Below are 17396 nucleotides of genomic sequence, written 5' to 3'. Positions count from 1 at the left end.
TCAATAAAATAATGCGGATGACAAATACACAAACAAACACATGCACGCACAGACACACACGTACGCTCATACAGACAGACAGGCGGACAGACATGCAGACACACACACACACACACACACACACACACACACACACACACACACACACACACACACGCACACACGCATACACACACACACACACATTTGTCATTCTTTATAAAGGAATATGACACATTTTGTCTCGTTTCATAAACATGTGAACAAATTTAACATTTTTTTTTATTCTCTTTTATTTTTTTGTGTCTGTGAAAAATCAAAAATGTTGTCTCACTTCATAAATAGATGGAAAATAAAACCATTTTAATAAATATTCCCTTCTTTCAATCGTAACAGTCAAGACAAGCCGTCAGGATGAACCCTAACAGTTTGTCTCCCCTCAGAAACAGAAGGGACAAAAATCCAACATTCAAATAGTATTCCTTTTTTTCAGACAAGACAGTCGTCCGGTTGGAACCCGACTATAACCCTCTGTGGATACAAATGGGTAGGAAATTCTCAGCCACCTGCATAGCGGAGTCGGACAAGGACAAAACCGTCACGTGGACCATCAACGGAGCCGAGCCGAAAGCGTGGGGCTTCACTGTCAAGAACAGCTCCGCAACTTTACCGGACGGACGGGTTCGAACCTCCTCCCTGTTGACCAAGGACACCATCGGCTTTGAGGACTTCAACCTGGAGGGGCTACTGTGCGAGACAGAAGACCGCGTGGAGAAGTACGTCGCTGTCCACTTATTCAACGGTGAGATTTTGTGTTCTTGTCTTGTACTTCGCAGGCTTCTCTGGCATAACACCACATACGTGTCCCTAATTGGTAAGCTTCCCGTGAGGACGTTACTCATAGCTGTCCACTTATTTAACGGTGAGATTTTGTGTTCGTCCTTTATGTTGTTATTTTATTAATAATAAAATATTGTACTCATGCACGTGTGAACAAAGACAATGAATTCGTCTTCGTTTACACGTGAGTACAGTATTTGTTGGGTCTTTTTACATTTAGTCAAGTTTTGACTAAATGTTTTAACATAGAGGGGGGAATCGAGACGAGGGTCGTGGTGTATGTGTGTGTGTGTGTGTCTGTCTGTCTGTCTGTCTGTCTGTCTGTCTGTCTGTCTGTCTGTCTGTCTGTGTGTGTAGAGCGATTCAGACTAAACTACTGGGCCGATCTTTATGAAATTTGACATGAGAGTTCCTGGGTATGATATCCCCGGACGTTTTTTTCATTTTTTCGATTAATACCTTTGATGACGTCATATCCGGCTTTTTGTAAAAGTTGAGGCGGCACTGTCACACCCTCATTTTTCAATCAAATTGGTTGACATTTTAGTCAAGTAATCTTCGACGAAGCCCGGACTTTGGTATTGTATTTCAGCTTGGAGGCTTACAATCATTTGACACAATCATTTGTCGTAGTAAGCGTAGACATCCGGTCTGCTCCCCGCCTAATGGCCGATGTCTTCCGTCTTCGGGGGACTACGTGGGTTTAAATTTGGAGTGGTCCTTCTCCTAGAGGAGTTTCCTTGCAGGGATAGTGAGCCTCCTCTGCCCTCGTTTTAATTTTGGAGTGATCTTCTCCTAGGACAGCTGCCTTCCAGGGTTGACGAGCCTGTCCTGCCCGGCTATTTAACCCATAGTTGGGGGTTGGTTCGTGGGCACCAGGGCGTATCCACACGCCGGTGGGCCTGCATGCCACACGTCTAGGGGCCAACCTCCTCCGAGTCCTTGTAGTTCAGCCTGGGGCCTTTCAGTACCCAGTTCACGCCTGTCGCCACGATGGAGGCACTACAAAGGGCTTGCTGTGGAGAGGTTATGTACTGGCAGGAGAGACTGATGCAAGCTGCTCTCTTTTTGCGTTGTCCTGAAAAGGACGGTGCTAGCCAGCGGTGAGGGCTGAAAGCGAGAGGTGACAAGCACAAAACACTTCGCCAACACACTAGACACATCACACAACCATTTGACAGGCGCTTGGTGGCTTAAAAACTAATGAGTGAGTTTGGTCATTAAAAATCGGAAACTTGTAATTAAAATTATTTTTTTATTAAACGATCCAAAAACAATTTTATCTTATTCTTCGTCATTTTCTGATTCCAAAAACATATACATATGTTATATTTGGATTAAAAACAAGCATACGTACTTGTACAGCGTATCTGCAACGAAAGGACACCCTTGGAAGTAGCCAAAAGTGTTCCTTCATTGCAGGTGACCTCTCATGACAGGCATTTTTGGGTCAAGTAAGAGTAGAAGGGGGAGTACTTTCAAGGGAGCAGTCCTCTCATTGCAGGGGCCTAATATAGCAGGATTTACAGTATATGTTATTTGTTTCTTAAACTATAAGTTGTATATATGTTATTAAGTTAATAGTCTATTAGTTCTGTATGTTGTTACTTATTACAGAGATATTGTATTGTATCAGGTTTGAACAAATTGAATTTGTGACTGCTTTTACAGTTTAATAACGCTCAAGGTATCCTTCCTACAGGCTTCAAATGTGTTACACCTCTTGTAAAAGTACTTGGACGATCACGCCATAAATTACAGGAAAGTTGCACAACTTTAAAGCTTATAACAGCACTGTTAAAATGCCTTGATATGCAGTTTTTACACTTGGCCTCTTTATCTATGGTTATTAGTCGGTACGAGACAACAGATCCCGAGAAGTACGTTGCTGTCCACATTTTTGTTCTCGTTGTTTTCATATGTAATTATGTATTAGATCCCTAGAAGTGTCCTCTGCTTAATTTACAGCTATCAAAACTTCTGATCTCAAACTGGAAAAAAATAAAAGTTATACATTCTTTTTTTCCTGACTTTTCAAGCAAAGTTTCTCTCATTCGACATCCATGGACACAACTCGCCTGATTTTGGGCCAATTAAAAAATCACATGCGCCTATGTAAATGAAAAACAACTTCAAGTGAAAAACAACAGTTCAGTTTATTTTTTAAAGTAACAGACCTATACCGACCCCATTTTTTGGCCTTGGCAATCGGAAACAAAGTTTCATTTATTGTGTGGCCTAAGTCTCACATCAAAAGCCAATATGCATGAAAGGCACACGTACTCCTTCTCGTGTAAGCAGTTCGCCTAACCGCCTCAGATCTGGTCGGGCTGTTACATGGAATAACACCACCCCTCCACTGGGTCACATACCTGTGTTCTCTGTGTGCACAATTGAACATTTTTGATTTTTTGTTTTGTTTGTTTGTTTGCTTAACGCCCAGCCGACCACGAAGGGCCATATCAGGGCGGTGCTGCTTTGACATTTAACGTGCGCCACACACAAGACAGAAGTCGCAGCACAGGCTTTATGTCTCACCCAGTCACATTATTCTGACACCGGACCAACCAGTCCTAGCACTAACCCCATAATGCCAGACGCCAGGCGGAGCAGCCACTAGATTACCAATTTTAAAGTCTTATGATGAAGTCATTTCGTTAAAGTCACTATAGTGGCTTTTTAAGAAATTACTGAATCCAAATATTCCAATATAGCTTGTTGTTGATCCTAAACATGCTTATTGTATATTATATCCACACATTGTTGAATGAAAAACTGTTTAAACTAAACTAAACCAGATCTGAGATGGTGAGCTGAACTGTTTCCACGAGAAGGGGTGTGCTTTTAAGTCCTCTACTGCGATTTTTACGATGGAGAATGACCATTTTAAAGCCACGGCTCGACGCTTTTCTTCTGAGACAAAAAGAAAGAGAGAATGCTTACTGTCCTGCAGGCTAAATATTTCACAAGATATGGGTTATATGATAATTCGAGTTTTATGCCGTCAAGGCTTTTGATGAGATACACAAGTCTATGCGTGTTTAGGTGGTATCAGCCATCTGCACTTATGGCAGAATGACCGAGGTCCTTTACGTGCCATTATGGTGACACGGGGGTGGGACATGGCTTCCGTCTCTGGGTCTGCACATAATCTCTGGGTCTGCACATAAAGTTGACCCGTGTCCGGCGGTCCCGGCCCGAATTCGAACCTGCGACCTCTCGATCACAACTACAACTGAGCTACCGGGGCCCCCACTTCTGAGAGTAATCGCGGACGGCCATTTTCGTGTCTGAATGTGCTATGTCTCCCTGTCTTGCTGACAGACCGGAAATGACGGAAGTTGAGGACACACGGTGACATTTGCCAGCAACTACATGTATCACAAATAATTGCTAGTCGGAAGGTCTTCACAACATCGCACCCTGCTGAGAAGAACAAGCGTGTCATGTGACTAGCGCTGAGCTCTTGTACACACAGAGTAGGTCAGACCACAGGCGGAAGGTATCGTCCACTGGACTACTACTATCACAGAAAGACTGCAAGGTGCGTCACTCACCTTCGAGTCTTCTGTGTTCTTGGAGTCGCTTCCTGGGGGAAAATATTGTTCAAGACGGTTTGCCTCTTCCTACAGTCTGTGTAAGGTCAAATAAATACAGTTGAATGATTGTTTGAACTGTATGTACCTTTAATTTTCAGCTTCCGTCCGCTGCAGGTTGTTATTAACCATCATTTGGACGAATCTTCGTTTGCGAGCCGCTAACTTCCACTTTGCGTCAAATCATGCATCCGCACCGAATATGCATACCAGCGCTCATTGGTTAATAACAGGATATTCGATGATTATTTTCATTGGTCGACTGAAATCATCTGCATCGGTTCCGTTCGTGCAACGAAGAGTGGCAACGATATGGCAGAGGCCAACGTTATCCAAGCTGCTCTTGGGGGGCATAATTTTTTTTGTTAGGTCAAGCCGGCACAGGAAAGTCTACTTTAGTTAAAAAATTAAAATGTCAACTGGAACAAACAGGAAAAACAGTCCGCATCACGGCAACAACAGGTATTGCAGCCAGTCAGCTGAGCGGCACCACAAATTCGCTGGGATTATGGATGGCCGTTTTAGCGACAAAGATATCATTAGTCGTGTCATGCATGATGCAGATTGCGAATAACACTAACAACAGTAACAGCGATAACATTAAAAAAACCACATGCATCAACACATTATATCTACATATAATTTTGAAAAAAATAATGTTTACTTTTAGCTAATTTTATAAAACGAAACAATTTAGTTTTTCGCTCGTTTCTTGTTCATTCATAAATTCAGTACTTACCAAAAAAATAACGTTTTCCTCATTTTGAATGAAGTGGCAAACGGTTCTTCACTAATACCGAAAGTGAAAACTCCCGTGGGTAGCTTCCCTTTGCTGCACAATATTTACATATGTTTTAGACCAATGAGCGCTGGTATGCATATTCGGTGCGGATGCATGATTTGACGCAAAGTGGAAGTTAGCGGCTCGCAAACGAAGATTCGTCCAAATGATGGTTAATAACAACCTGCAGCGGACGGAAGCTGAAAATTAAAGGTACATACAGTTCAAACAATCATTCAACTGTATTTATTTGACCTTACACAGACTGTAGGAAGAGGCAAACCGTCTTGAACAATATTTTTCCCCAGGAAGCGACTCCAAGAACACAGAAGACTCGAAGGTGAGTGACGTACCTTGTAGTCTTTCTGTGATAGTAGTAGTCCAGTGGACGATACCTTCCGCCTGTGGTCAGACTAGGCTTGAAGATTTAAGCGCGTCTCTTCTAAATACTTACGGCGACTGGCAGGGCGTTCCGTGTGTGTGTGTGTGTGTGTGTGTGTGTGTGTGTGTGCGTGCGTGCGGGCGTGTGTGTGTATGTGTGTGTGCGAGCACGCGCGAGCGTGCGTGCGTGCGTGCGTGCACTTTGTAGGATTTTTCTCCCAGTTTTATATTTCATTTACATGCATGTTTATCACAAGTGTATAATTATAAGCCTTTTACTTGGTTTAGTTTCTTTGATCAGGCTGTGAAAATAAAAAGGAGAGCACAAAAGCTTTTAACAAGGAAATGTCAAGAGCTATTCTGCATTCCATCATCATTCAGTCAAGCTTCCTGGAGACGTCTCATTAGCGAAGTGGTCCTACACTCGCTGGGATGAAATGAAATGACTAAGCCGCGTTGTGTCCGTGTCAGACTGACTGGCGGAGTGGTACCTCTTCGCGGCTTAAATTGTGCGGGATTCGGTTGACCCTTAATGTTGTCCGCCGCCTTTAAAGCGATATTTTCCAGGAGTGTTTGAGGGCAAATAGAAACGACCTGGTCAAAATGGAAACAAACACACGTACGCATTTTCAGGCGAACCTGCCTATAGCGACCACCAAAGGGACCGACATGGTCGTTATAGACAGATGGTTGCTAAAGTAAGGTGAATCATAGACCAAAATAGCCTGGACCGCCAACGGCGTCACGTGACCCTTCGAGGTTACGACGCTCGACTTTCAGGGGCGCTTAGCGTCCGGTTTGAAAGGCCAGCGAGTCGAAGAGAGTGAAAAGAAAGCACGCTCCAGTTATTTGTGACAATGGGAGGTGACAATGAACTGGATTTTCCAAAACTCCAAACTAAACTTAACAAAACTCATCGAAAAACATTTTCCATATGCACTTTAGCTGAGTTTATTTTAGCATTTTCAGAACTTACCTCGGCAACTTCGTCCATGTTTACAATCGACACCGGATATGACATCCCCCTGATTTCTGAAAGGCCATGTAAGCGTAGGTTCCTAAATGCGAGAGGCCGCTACCTCGTAATAGAAAGAAAGAGCGGAGAGAGAGCTAGTTGGCGGTCCAGGATAAATGGTCTATGGGTGAATGGAATGGGAAAAAATCGTCAGTGATCATTTGAGGTGGACTGGTTGGTGGTTGTTATCGGGAGGTGGTGACCAGGACAGGTTGTACATTTGAATAAGCATGAAATGCCTCTGCAAAACGAGATTTCAAATAAGGCCAAATAAAAAATGTATGTTGATTTAGGGTAACGTGACCAAAAACGATTGGGTCGGTAGGTCGGCTTTTTTTTCTTTTTCTTGTTTGTTTGTTTGTTTGTTTGTTTGCTTAACGCCCAGCCGACCACGAAGGGCCATATCAGGGCGGTGCTGCTTTGACATATAACGTGCGCCACACACAAGACAGAAGTCGCAGCACAGGCTTCATGTCTCACCCAGTCACATTATTCTGATACCGGACCAACCAGTCCTAGCACTAACCCCATAATGCCAGACGCCAGGCGTCTTAGGTATGACCTGGCCGGGGTTCGAACCCACGACCTCCCGATCACGGGGCGGACGCCTTACCACTAGGCCAACCGTGCCGGTTTTTTCTTTTTCTTTTATTTTTTAAATTTAGTCGATTTTAAAGGAAGTTACTTCCCTTAGTCTCGGTATGGTTCGCAAAATGTGCCAAAAGTTTGAGTTTTTGTTGAGAAATTAAAAAAAGGTTTTAGGGTCGGCGGGAAAAAATAGGGTCGGTCGGGTTACCCTAAACCAACACATATTTTTATTTGGCATAAAGGAAATTATAGACAAACTTAACGCTTGTCCGGTACAGAACTCTCTTAAATAAGTCTCTTCTTTGGCCCACTTAGGCTACGGAAGACTGGACATTTAGTCCAAATGTCTCCAAGCCAAAACAGTATTCCAATAAACCATAGTACTAGTAGTATACACTGTTTTTGTCCAAAGGGCGCAGTCATTCTCCAGTCGGTTTATATCCTATTCAAGATGTAGGTAAAGCTTTGGCGTGAGAATTCATAAACTGCAACAAAGTAGTGGCAGACTTTGACGCTCTTACTGCTTTTATTTTCTATGGATTTTAATAGGAATTTATTTTTTGAAATCGAATGATGTTGTGCAATTAACATATATATCTTGGAAATTACCGTGTGCTTGGCTAGAGAATCAAAACCACATCTGTCAAAACGAATTCTTAAAACTTGGGCAGTAAAATATTCTGTATTCTGTATTCTGTACGAGTTCTGTCGACGTTTATGTTCTTGTATGTACGGAGGATAAAAAGCAACATTAAAACAAAACAAAACAAATAAACAATTGCAAGCGAAAAATAAAAAAAATCGCTCGGGCTTTCGTAAATACGGTTACCAATTGTCTTTGTTGTTATTCTGCGTAATCCTCGCCGTTGTCGTCGTCTTTGGTGAAATTTGTTGTTCTGTATGTGACAGGGGAGGCTACCGCTCCTTTCACAGCAGACTCTGCACCCGAGTTGTTGGCCTTTAAGTCAACACCCGTGGTTTGTGGAAATCTGTTTGTGATGGGGTCTGGTAGTTTCCGATTGTCTGTATGTTCATGGAAACCTTCGGGTTTGCATAACAGTTTTTATAGGGCTAAGAAATTAGCCCTAATATTTTCAAACCTGTTTGATTGCACTTCGCTTCCCGAGGTGATCGTAGTGTTTCGGCACTCGGTTACATGTACATCATGTTGTCCGTCAGAATATTTAGAGCGTGGTTCTGGTGGGGCTTCAACCGTAACTAACGATTTTGTAGCGATCGAAACTGTATCTTAACTTAACAGTTTTGTAGCGATGGGAAATGTCTCTTAAAAATCACTTAGCGTCACTGTACATTTTGTTTAATGGCACAGTCGTGTTTAGGGGGTCTATTCCCAAAGCGGTCTAGCGCGCCGTAGACTGTAACCGGGGACTCGTCGAGCTGTCACATCTGAAACTTTATCGCCACTGTGGGAACAACCTGGCCTTTTGTGTGATTTGCGTAGCGGTAGTGTGCTGTCGTTGGTGTGTGTGTGTGTGTGTGTGTGTGTGCGTGCGTGAGTGAGTGCGTGCATGCGTGAGTGCGTGCGTGCGTGTGTGTGTGTGTGTGTTTGTGCTGACGCCTTCAGTTTTGTTTCTTTTAACCATATTGCCAAAAGAGGTTTACTGCGTGCTCAGCTCCTAAGCTGTATCGCCTTGGAAACGGTGTTCCCAGCCCGAGTGCATTAACAAACGTCGTCTCACAGAATAGCTTGGCTTCATTATACTGATATCATAGTTGTGTGTGTCAATGCTATTGTTTAAACTGATCCCCTGAAATCAAGAAACAAATAGAATAGACTGCTATTATGAGATGATAGGACTCCTTGCCAGAGATCATATGCAAAGCATACTAAGCTGAGTCTTGTGTTTGTTTCATTTGTCTCATAATTATTTGTTTGTCTGTCAAATATAAAGAACATTGGGTCGATGTACTCCTGAATGTCTTGTTTTGTCAAAAATTAAACGTTCCAAGAACTTACCTTTCTTGTATTTTTGATCTCCCAAAAGTATACCTCCTTTCACCAAAAAAAGAAGTCATTCGGTTCATCATAAACTCTGCCCAAAACATTATTGCACCCATTTTAGGCATTGCTGAAATCCTGCACTTTTTTGTCATATGGTACCCCTCAAAACAAAATGGACGCAATAACATATCGTTTTCTACTGCTCATGCGCTCCACACTTCCATCAGTAGAAATGACATAACACAAGATATATGCAAGATTGCAAAACAAAACAACCTGTTCTGGATAGATAATTGATTTGGCGTTCTCCTCGTAGGTCGATTTTGGGCGTACCCTTACTTGGGCGGCGGTCACGTGACACCTATAACAGAAATCCGGCTTTGATCCGAAATGTGTGTCACATAGCCAAGTGAAGGGCATTTAATGGCGTATGTGGTTGGAATGAAATGACACGAGAAGGAATGTTTTAGTTGGGGTACGAAAGTAGGTGCAATCATTTTTTGGCAGAGTTTATATTTCTCATTCCTTGCTTCTCGGTGAATTCAAGATCTTTTATCCGCAGGACATAATCTCTTTCGAGTCTGTGTTTGAAAAAACAAAAGTGCTCTGTATGTATAGCATTGTGACTGTTTGACCTCTGAGGTAAAAATATGAGCATCCTTGCCTATTGCACAAAGCGTCAAGTCATTCAGGTCGCTGATATTTCTCCTCCCTCACTCTCACCCGTCTCTCGTTGAACTCTGGAACGCTCCTCTTAAGGAGATGAGGGAAGGGTGAAAAAAGGCCAATCCGCATAGCTGCATAAAACAGCTATTATGACCGTTCTGTTCAATGATAGTTCCCATTTCTCTGGTTCTTTTTTGTCTCCTTCAACAGGAAAGCCCATAAATGCCAATGGTGTCTGAACAATGTATGAGATCAGGCCAAAAATAAGAACCCTGGATCACGGACGAGACAGACAAGGACTAGAGTAAAAGGCAAAGTAGATACTCGTTTGTTGAGCAGTTTTAGACGTATTTATTTCTCTGTATAGTGACGCTTTTCATTACATTCAGTCAATGTTTCAAGCTGATTGTATTTGCTGGCATGTTATTTCAAGTATGACTTTGGCAAATGTGTAACGAGGCCGGGGGGGGGGGGGAGGGGCTGAGGTAGAGGAGGAGGGGGATTTGTGGGGTGGGGAAGGGGGTGCGCTTGCGGGCATTCACGTACGAGCGTTTGTGACCAACATACGAAATGACATAATAACGCCTGAATATATCTCCCACAGACATGTTTTATCTTCATGATACAAATCAGCCTACTGCATTACATTTGTACATTGGATGTTGCCACAGTCGTGTAACCTGTAATCCACGTGTGCTTTCAGTGCAAACAGAACACCCCAACATAACAGAAGGAGAAGACATCAGTCTGAAGTGCGCCCCCGACCAACCAGCTCGCGTCGTCTGGTCACATGACGACCACGTGATCAGCAGCGCCACAGAAAGGCGTGTGCTGACAGAGAACAACACCACCCTTGTCATTCAGAATTCACGTGCGTTTTGTCCTTATGTGGGTGCATGTTAACTTTTAGGAGGTGGGGGTGGGGGAGGGGGTTGTCGGGTGGTGGGGATGGAAAGTTGAGGGATATAATTATCGTTGATATGACTCTGTGTGTGTGTGTGTGTATGTGTGTGTGTGTGTGTGTGTGTGTGTGTGTGTCTGTGTGTGTGTGTCTGTGTCTGTCTGTGTCTGTGTCTGTGTATGTGTGTGCGTACGTGCGTGCGTGTGTGCTAGTGTTTGTGTGTGTGTGTAAATGATTGCCGTATCTGTCTTTGTGTTGATCATTACCTGCTGTCGTATCCTTGTGTTATCGATGGGCGTATATAGGTCTATGCATTCACCCGCCTGTAGAATCTTTCTTCAGTATGGAGAAGTCCTCAGTTTTGACTCAAGTGTACGAGTGAGATCCCTCCCCCCCCCCCCCCCCCCAGCCCCCCCCCCCCCCCCCAATCCCACTACGTTCGCTGATCATTGTAATCTGACCCAAGCGCAGAGCAGCATCATTCACTCTTTCCACGTCAAATACTTCTGATTTCCCTGCTCGAGCTTCAGGTGTAGTTTTGGTTTGTTTACCTGTATGGGAACACCACACGTTACATTCTAGAATAATCCCCGTGGAAGTGTACGATGACATGTATTGAAAGAAAAGTAAGCGTCAGATTAGATTCAGTCAGTGTGTCGAGGAGGTAATAACCGCGACACTAAAACTGAAGACCGCAACAGTTGTTATTTCTCAGTTACAGACGCACTTAAATTGGAGATTGCCAACAACCATTATTTCTCAGTTCCAGACACAGAGTCTGGAGAGACAAAACTTCAAGTTTTACACCCTCGCAGCAAAGCCATTAGGGGCATGTTCCCGGGTTTTACCCCGACTTTCGATGAAATACACAAGTGTATGCGTGTTTAAGGTGGTATTGCCCATCTGCACTTATGGCAGAATGACCGAGGTCTTTTACGTGCAACTGTGGTGACACGGGGGTGAAACATGGATACAGTCTCTGGGTCTGTTCATAAAGTTGACCCACTGTCCGTCCCGGCCCGGATTCGAACCCGCGACCCTAGGATCACAAGTGCAGTGTTCTACCACTTGAGCTAACCGGGTCCCCGGTTGCAAAAACAGAGTCTGGATTGGTGCAGTGGCTCTTTAAAGTGACTTAGCAGGGAACTGTTGGGAGACCCGAAACAAGGTGACCCACAGTGCAGTAAGACCAATCACTTGGCCTCTGCCCTCAATTCATTTCCTAAACTGTTTCAAACATCAAGGTCGGGTCATGACCCACGGTCATCAGCCAACAGGAAAGCGGGGATCAATCACATGACCAGAATGCACGTGCCTCGGCATGCGATTTCAGCTGAAGCGTGAAGCTGCCATCAGAGGAGACGAATGGAGTTGTGGTTGCTGTGACAACAAACTTTAGACAGTGTCTTGTTCTGCCATCTGGAGCCACCCATCTCACGATGGCGTCTGGCCACTCGGACGGACTTGATGACAATGTCTTGTTCTGCCATCTGGAGCCACCCATCTCACGATGGCGTCTGGCCACTCGGACGGACTTGATGACAATGTCTTGTTCTGCCATCTGGAGCCACCCATCTCACGATGGCGTCTGGCCACTCGGACGGACTTGATGACAATGTCTTGTTCTGCCATCTGGAGCCACCCATCTCACGATGGCGTCTGGCCACTCGGACGGACTTGATGACAATGTCTTGTTCTGCCATCTGGAGCCACCCATCTCACGATGGCGTCTGGCCACTCGGACGGACTTGATGACAATGTCTTGTTCTGCCATCTGGAGCCACCCATCTCACGATGGCGTCTGGCCACTCGGACGGACTTGATGACAATGTCTTGTTCTGCCATCTGGAGCCACCCATCTCACGATGGCGTCTGGCCACTCGGACGGACTTGATGACAATGTCTTGTTCTGCCATCTGGAGCCACCCATCTCACGATGGCGTCTGGCCACTCGGACGGACTTGATGACAATGTCTTGTTCTGCCATCTGGAGCCACCCATCTCACGATGGCGTCTGGCCACTCGGACGGACTTGATGACAGTGTCTTGTTCTGCCATCTGGAGCCACCCATCTCACGATGGCGTCTGGCCACTCGGACGGACTTGATGACAATGGAATTGATTCTGTTGATTGACGGGTCCTAATAAAGTCAACATATTTATACAAATTTAAAGCCCCACAAAGGGAATTTGCTTTGAAATCTCGGTACCTCGCAATGCTCCCAACAGGCTATCTGTGAAGGGATACTTTTCTCTCTCTTTTGCTCTGCTTTTAACAAATCTCAGAAGAAAATCTCTGCCGACGTTCAATTGATTCTTTCACAACTTCTGATATTATGTATACATAGCCTACTTGATTGGGATAGCTGAGCATCTGTGCTCAGTGGAAGGGCATCAGGTTATATTTTGAGTAAGAGGTGAAGGAAGCGTTATTAAGTTCAAGTTATTCGTCGTCGTCGTCGTCTTCTTCTTCTTCTTCTTCTTCTTCTCCTTCTTCTTCTTTTTCTTCGTTCATTGACAGAAACTCCCACGTTCACTCATGTTTTTGCTCAAGTGGATTTGTACGTGTATGACCGTTTTACCCCACCTTTCAGGCAGCATACCCCGATTTCAGGGGAAGCATGCTGGGTATTTTCGTGTTTCTATAACCCACCGAACTCTGACATAGATTACAGGATCTTTTCTGTGCGCACTTGGTCTTGCGCTTGTGTGTACACACGAAGGGGGATAAGGCACTAGCAGGTCTGCACGTAAGTTGATCTGGGAGATCGGAAAAATCTCCACCCTTAACCCCGCCACCAGGCGGCCGCGATCTTCCGATTAGGAGGCCGATGTCTTATCCACCCTGCGACTGCGCCCGTCTATTGCGCCCGTCTATTGAACTATTTGACCAAACACAGAACTGAATCATTTGTTCAAATGTTCATGACGAGAAACAAAGTTCAAGGCAGAATGTGCCCCCTTTTTGGATAAAAACACACACGACAATATGTATCCATAGCAATGTCCAAACACTGTTATTAATTTCCTTCTTGATTCTTTGTCCCCTAGTCGCATTTTCCCCTGACGGAAGGACGTGAGGCCGTCGGTGGTAACACTACGCTCCACTGGGCGCCACGAATTCTGCAATTTCGCGTTCTCATCTCTTTGACCAATCAATCTTGACGTTACAGACACGTCACATTCATAATGGCGTCGTTTGGCTTCGGCTCCCCTATCTGTCAGCGCCCCGTTCAATTTCAGCCGAATTCCTAGGGGAAAGGGAAAACCGACTTCTCTGCCGCCCCCCCCCCCCCCCCCCCTTACCCTTCATCCCGCAGAGGAATTAATAAAGTACGGAAGATGTGAAAATGCGATTGCTTTTCAGCCAGTTTCTGATTTATGGCTGTCTCAGTTCCGACAAATGATAGCTGCGGTGGGTCTGTAGATAGACTCTGAGTCTCTCTCTCTCTCTCTCTCTCTCTCTCTCTCTCTCTCTCTCTCTCTCTCTCTCTCTCTCTCTCTCTCTCTCTCTCTCTCTCTCTCTCTTGGAATTATACTTCTGATAGGTGGGATAAGCTTTTAAAGGTGAAGTGTCTGGCAGGTTGGTTACCGTTACTCGATAGTCAGTCAACTTTTTTTTTTTTTTTTTTTTGGGGGGGGGGGGGGTGGGAGTATCTGAGGGCGCGTACCCGGTCATTTAAAAGAAAGGCACAAAAGGGAGAAGACTGCTGTGCATGGACAGGGCAGACGGCTACTTTTCTTCTTTTGTTCAACAAAACAACAACGTGAGGTGGAAAGAAGAAGGGGGGGGGGGGGGAAGAAACCAAATGATGATAATAAAAGCAATCTGTATTTGTGTACGGGCGTGGATGTGATTGTGGTGTACGTTTATGTCTTTGAATATGTGTATACTTTTAGTATGCTCGTGTGCAGTTTTCGTTTTTAACATCTTATGTATTTTATTGCATGATACTTGTTTCGTCAAAATCGTTTACCATGCCACCACACAAAATTGTCTATGAAAGAAACAAAGGTTATTGTATTGTAGGAAAGAAATTATATTCTTCTTCTTCTTCTTCTTCTTCGTTCATGGGCTGAAACTCCCACGTTCACTCATGTTTTTGCACGAGTGGGTTTTTACGTGTATGAACGTTTTAACCCCGCCATTCAGGCAGCACACGCCGATTTCGGGGGAAGCATGCTGGGTATTTTCGTATGTCTATAACCCACTCGGAACTCTGACATTCTATTCTATATTAACCTATTCTATTCTATTCTTTTCTATTCATTTGGTCTTTGTAACTGTCATCTTTCTTGCGTGTGTTTCAGGACCCCAGGACTCCGGACTGTACAAGTGCACGGTTCTGATCGAGGCGGGTTACGACATGACGATGAAGACACCTAAAGAGCAGGCCTTCGTTCAGAACATCCCTGTGTCAGGTAGGTTCATTAGTGTAGATATATAGTTGTTTGTCTTTGTTTCACCTAATAAGACATTGTCGTGACGTCACTCACACGCGCACGACTTCCTGTTGTAGGCCATGCTGCACCCCATGTGGTGTGTGTCACGTGTTTATCATCGAATAAACACAACCTTCCCACTACAGGTCAGTGTTGACATGTGTATGATTGCATATTCGTCAATAAGCTAGCTTTTCTTGCTCTTGATAAGGCTCTTGTTACACTGTGCAGCAAGGCTACAAGCTGTAAGTGTCAGATTCAGACTTTTCAGTCACTAAGTTGTCTTTCTTTTTAAGAGAGAGGAGAGAGAGAGGGGTGGCGATGTGGGCGGGGGTAGGGTTGGCAACAGTCGTTTTGGTTTTTTGCACAGAAAACGTACGAACACAAACATTGCGTTTTGCAGAAAAACCGTAAATCTGAACAAAGTTCTCTTGTGGGGGGGGGGGGGGAGGGGGGCTGGGAGGGGGGGGGAGGGGGGGTATGGGCCCTAAATAAGTTTATCATTTGCACAGAAAACGAACTAACACGGTGGGTGGGGGGAGAAAAGGGTTATGTTATATGAAATCTTATGATCGCGCGCGTATCTCCAGACTCGGACTCAAGGCGCAGAGATCGATCTATTTATGCCGTGTGAGATGGAATTTTTTACACAATACATCACGCATTCACATCGAACAGCAGATCGCAGCCATTTCGGCGCATATCCTACTTTTCACGGCCTATTATTCCAAGTCACACGGGTATTTTGGTGGACATTTTTTATCTATGCCTATACAATTTTGCCAGGAAAGACCCTTTTGTCAATCGTGGGATCTTTAACGTGCACACCCCAATGTAGTGTACACGAAGGGACCTCGGTTTTTCGTCTCATCCGGCCGAAAGACTAGCACTTGAACCCACCACCTAGGTTAGGAAAGGGGGGAGAAAATTGCTAACGCCCTGACCCAGGGTCGAACTCGCAACCTCTCGCTTCCGAGCGCAAGTGCGTTACCACTCGGCCACCCAGTCCAGTATGGTATGGGTATGGGTTCTGACATAAAACTGCATTATTTGCACAGAAAACGCACTAACACCAGCCCTTGCTTCTTGCAGCAAAGCCATACCTCCTGAAAAAGGTCACAACCCGAGTGGAGACTCTGATCAACGACACGCTGTCCCTGGTCTGTCCGGTGGCTGCCTACCCCCCTCCGGAGGTCTACTGGCTTCGAGATGACGACTCGCCCGTGCCGAGGTCCGCCCGCAACCTCTTCGCTGAGTCCCACGGACTCCAGGACGCGACTCTCACAGTCATCGACGTCACCAAGACCGACCTGGGCGTGTACGTGTGCGTGGCAGAAAACTCCGTAGGCAAAATGGTCAAGGAATTCCACGTGGGACTGGTGGGCGGAGCTTCCTTTGGACACGCCCACGCCGGCCTGTGGAGCGTCCTGATTGGTTTCTGTGTGTCCGTTTTGTTCAGTATGTAAGACTAGAGGGTTCTGATTGGTCTCTCTGTGGCCATGTTGTTTAGTATGTTTGACTGGAGGGTTCTGATTGGTCTCTCTGTGGCCATGTTGTTCAGTATGTTTGACTAGAGGGTTCTGATTGGTCTCTCTGTGGCCATGTTGTTTAGTATGTTTTACTGGAGGGTTCTGATTGGTCTCTATGTGGCCATGTTGTTCAGTTTGTTTGACTAGAGGGTTCTGATAGGGTGTCCTGATTGATCTCCTTGTGGCCATTTTGTTCTGTATGTTTGATTGTAGAGTGTCCGGATGCGTCTTATGTGACCATGTTGTTCAGCCGGTATGTTTGATTCAACGTCAGTGTTTGTAGCATCCTGACTGGCCTCTGTTTGGTCATGTTGTTCAGTATGTTGATCGTTAAAGTGTGTGGCCATGTTGATCTGTTTGGTTGACTAGATTGTCCGGATGAGTCTTACGTGACAAAGTTGATCAGCCGGTATGTTTGACTGAGTGGCAATGTTTGGAGCTTCCTGACTGGTCTTTGTGTGGCCATGTTGTTCAGTATTTATTTGACTAAATGAATTGCAGTGTGTTGGGCATTGGTTAGTCTTTGCAAAGCCGTGTTGTTCAGCGTGTTCGATGGAACTGCAGTGTGGTAATGTTGTCCTGTTCAGTATGTCCGAGTGGCAGCCGGTGGCGCGTCATGATCGCTCTGTGTGTTGCCATCTTGTTGTTCAGTATGTTTGAAAAAGTTGGTTCTGGAGAAAAGGGGGGCGGTGGAAGGGGGTGGCGGCGGCAGAG

General features: G+C 45.1%; 1 protein-coding gene across 1 annotated transcript; it reads left to right on the top strand.

Annotated features, from left to right (window-relative positions):
• Positions 1–472: 472 nt before the first annotated feature.
• LOC138954767 (neural cell adhesion molecule 1-like) lies at positions 473–17366 on the top strand (the record flags this gene model as incomplete). The annotated part of the gene is given in 4 exon segments (XM_070326537.1): positions 473–781; positions 10513–10680; positions 15022–15132; positions 16246–17366. Coding segments are annotated over 4 exon segments (962 nt in total), but the record flags the coding sequence as incomplete, so codon positions are not given.
• Positions 17367–17396: the final 30 nt, after the last annotated feature.

The sequence above is a fragment of the Littorina saxatilis genome, unplaced genomic scaffold (assembly GCF_037325665.1).
Source record: "Littorina saxatilis isolate snail1 unplaced genomic scaffold, US_GU_Lsax_2.0 scaffold_1140, whole genome shotgun sequence".
NCBI classification, from domain to species: domain Eukaryota; kingdom Metazoa; phylum Mollusca; class Gastropoda; order Littorinimorpha; family Littorinidae; genus Littorina; species Littorina saxatilis.
This window is presented reverse-complemented; position numbering and strand designations above follow the sequence as displayed.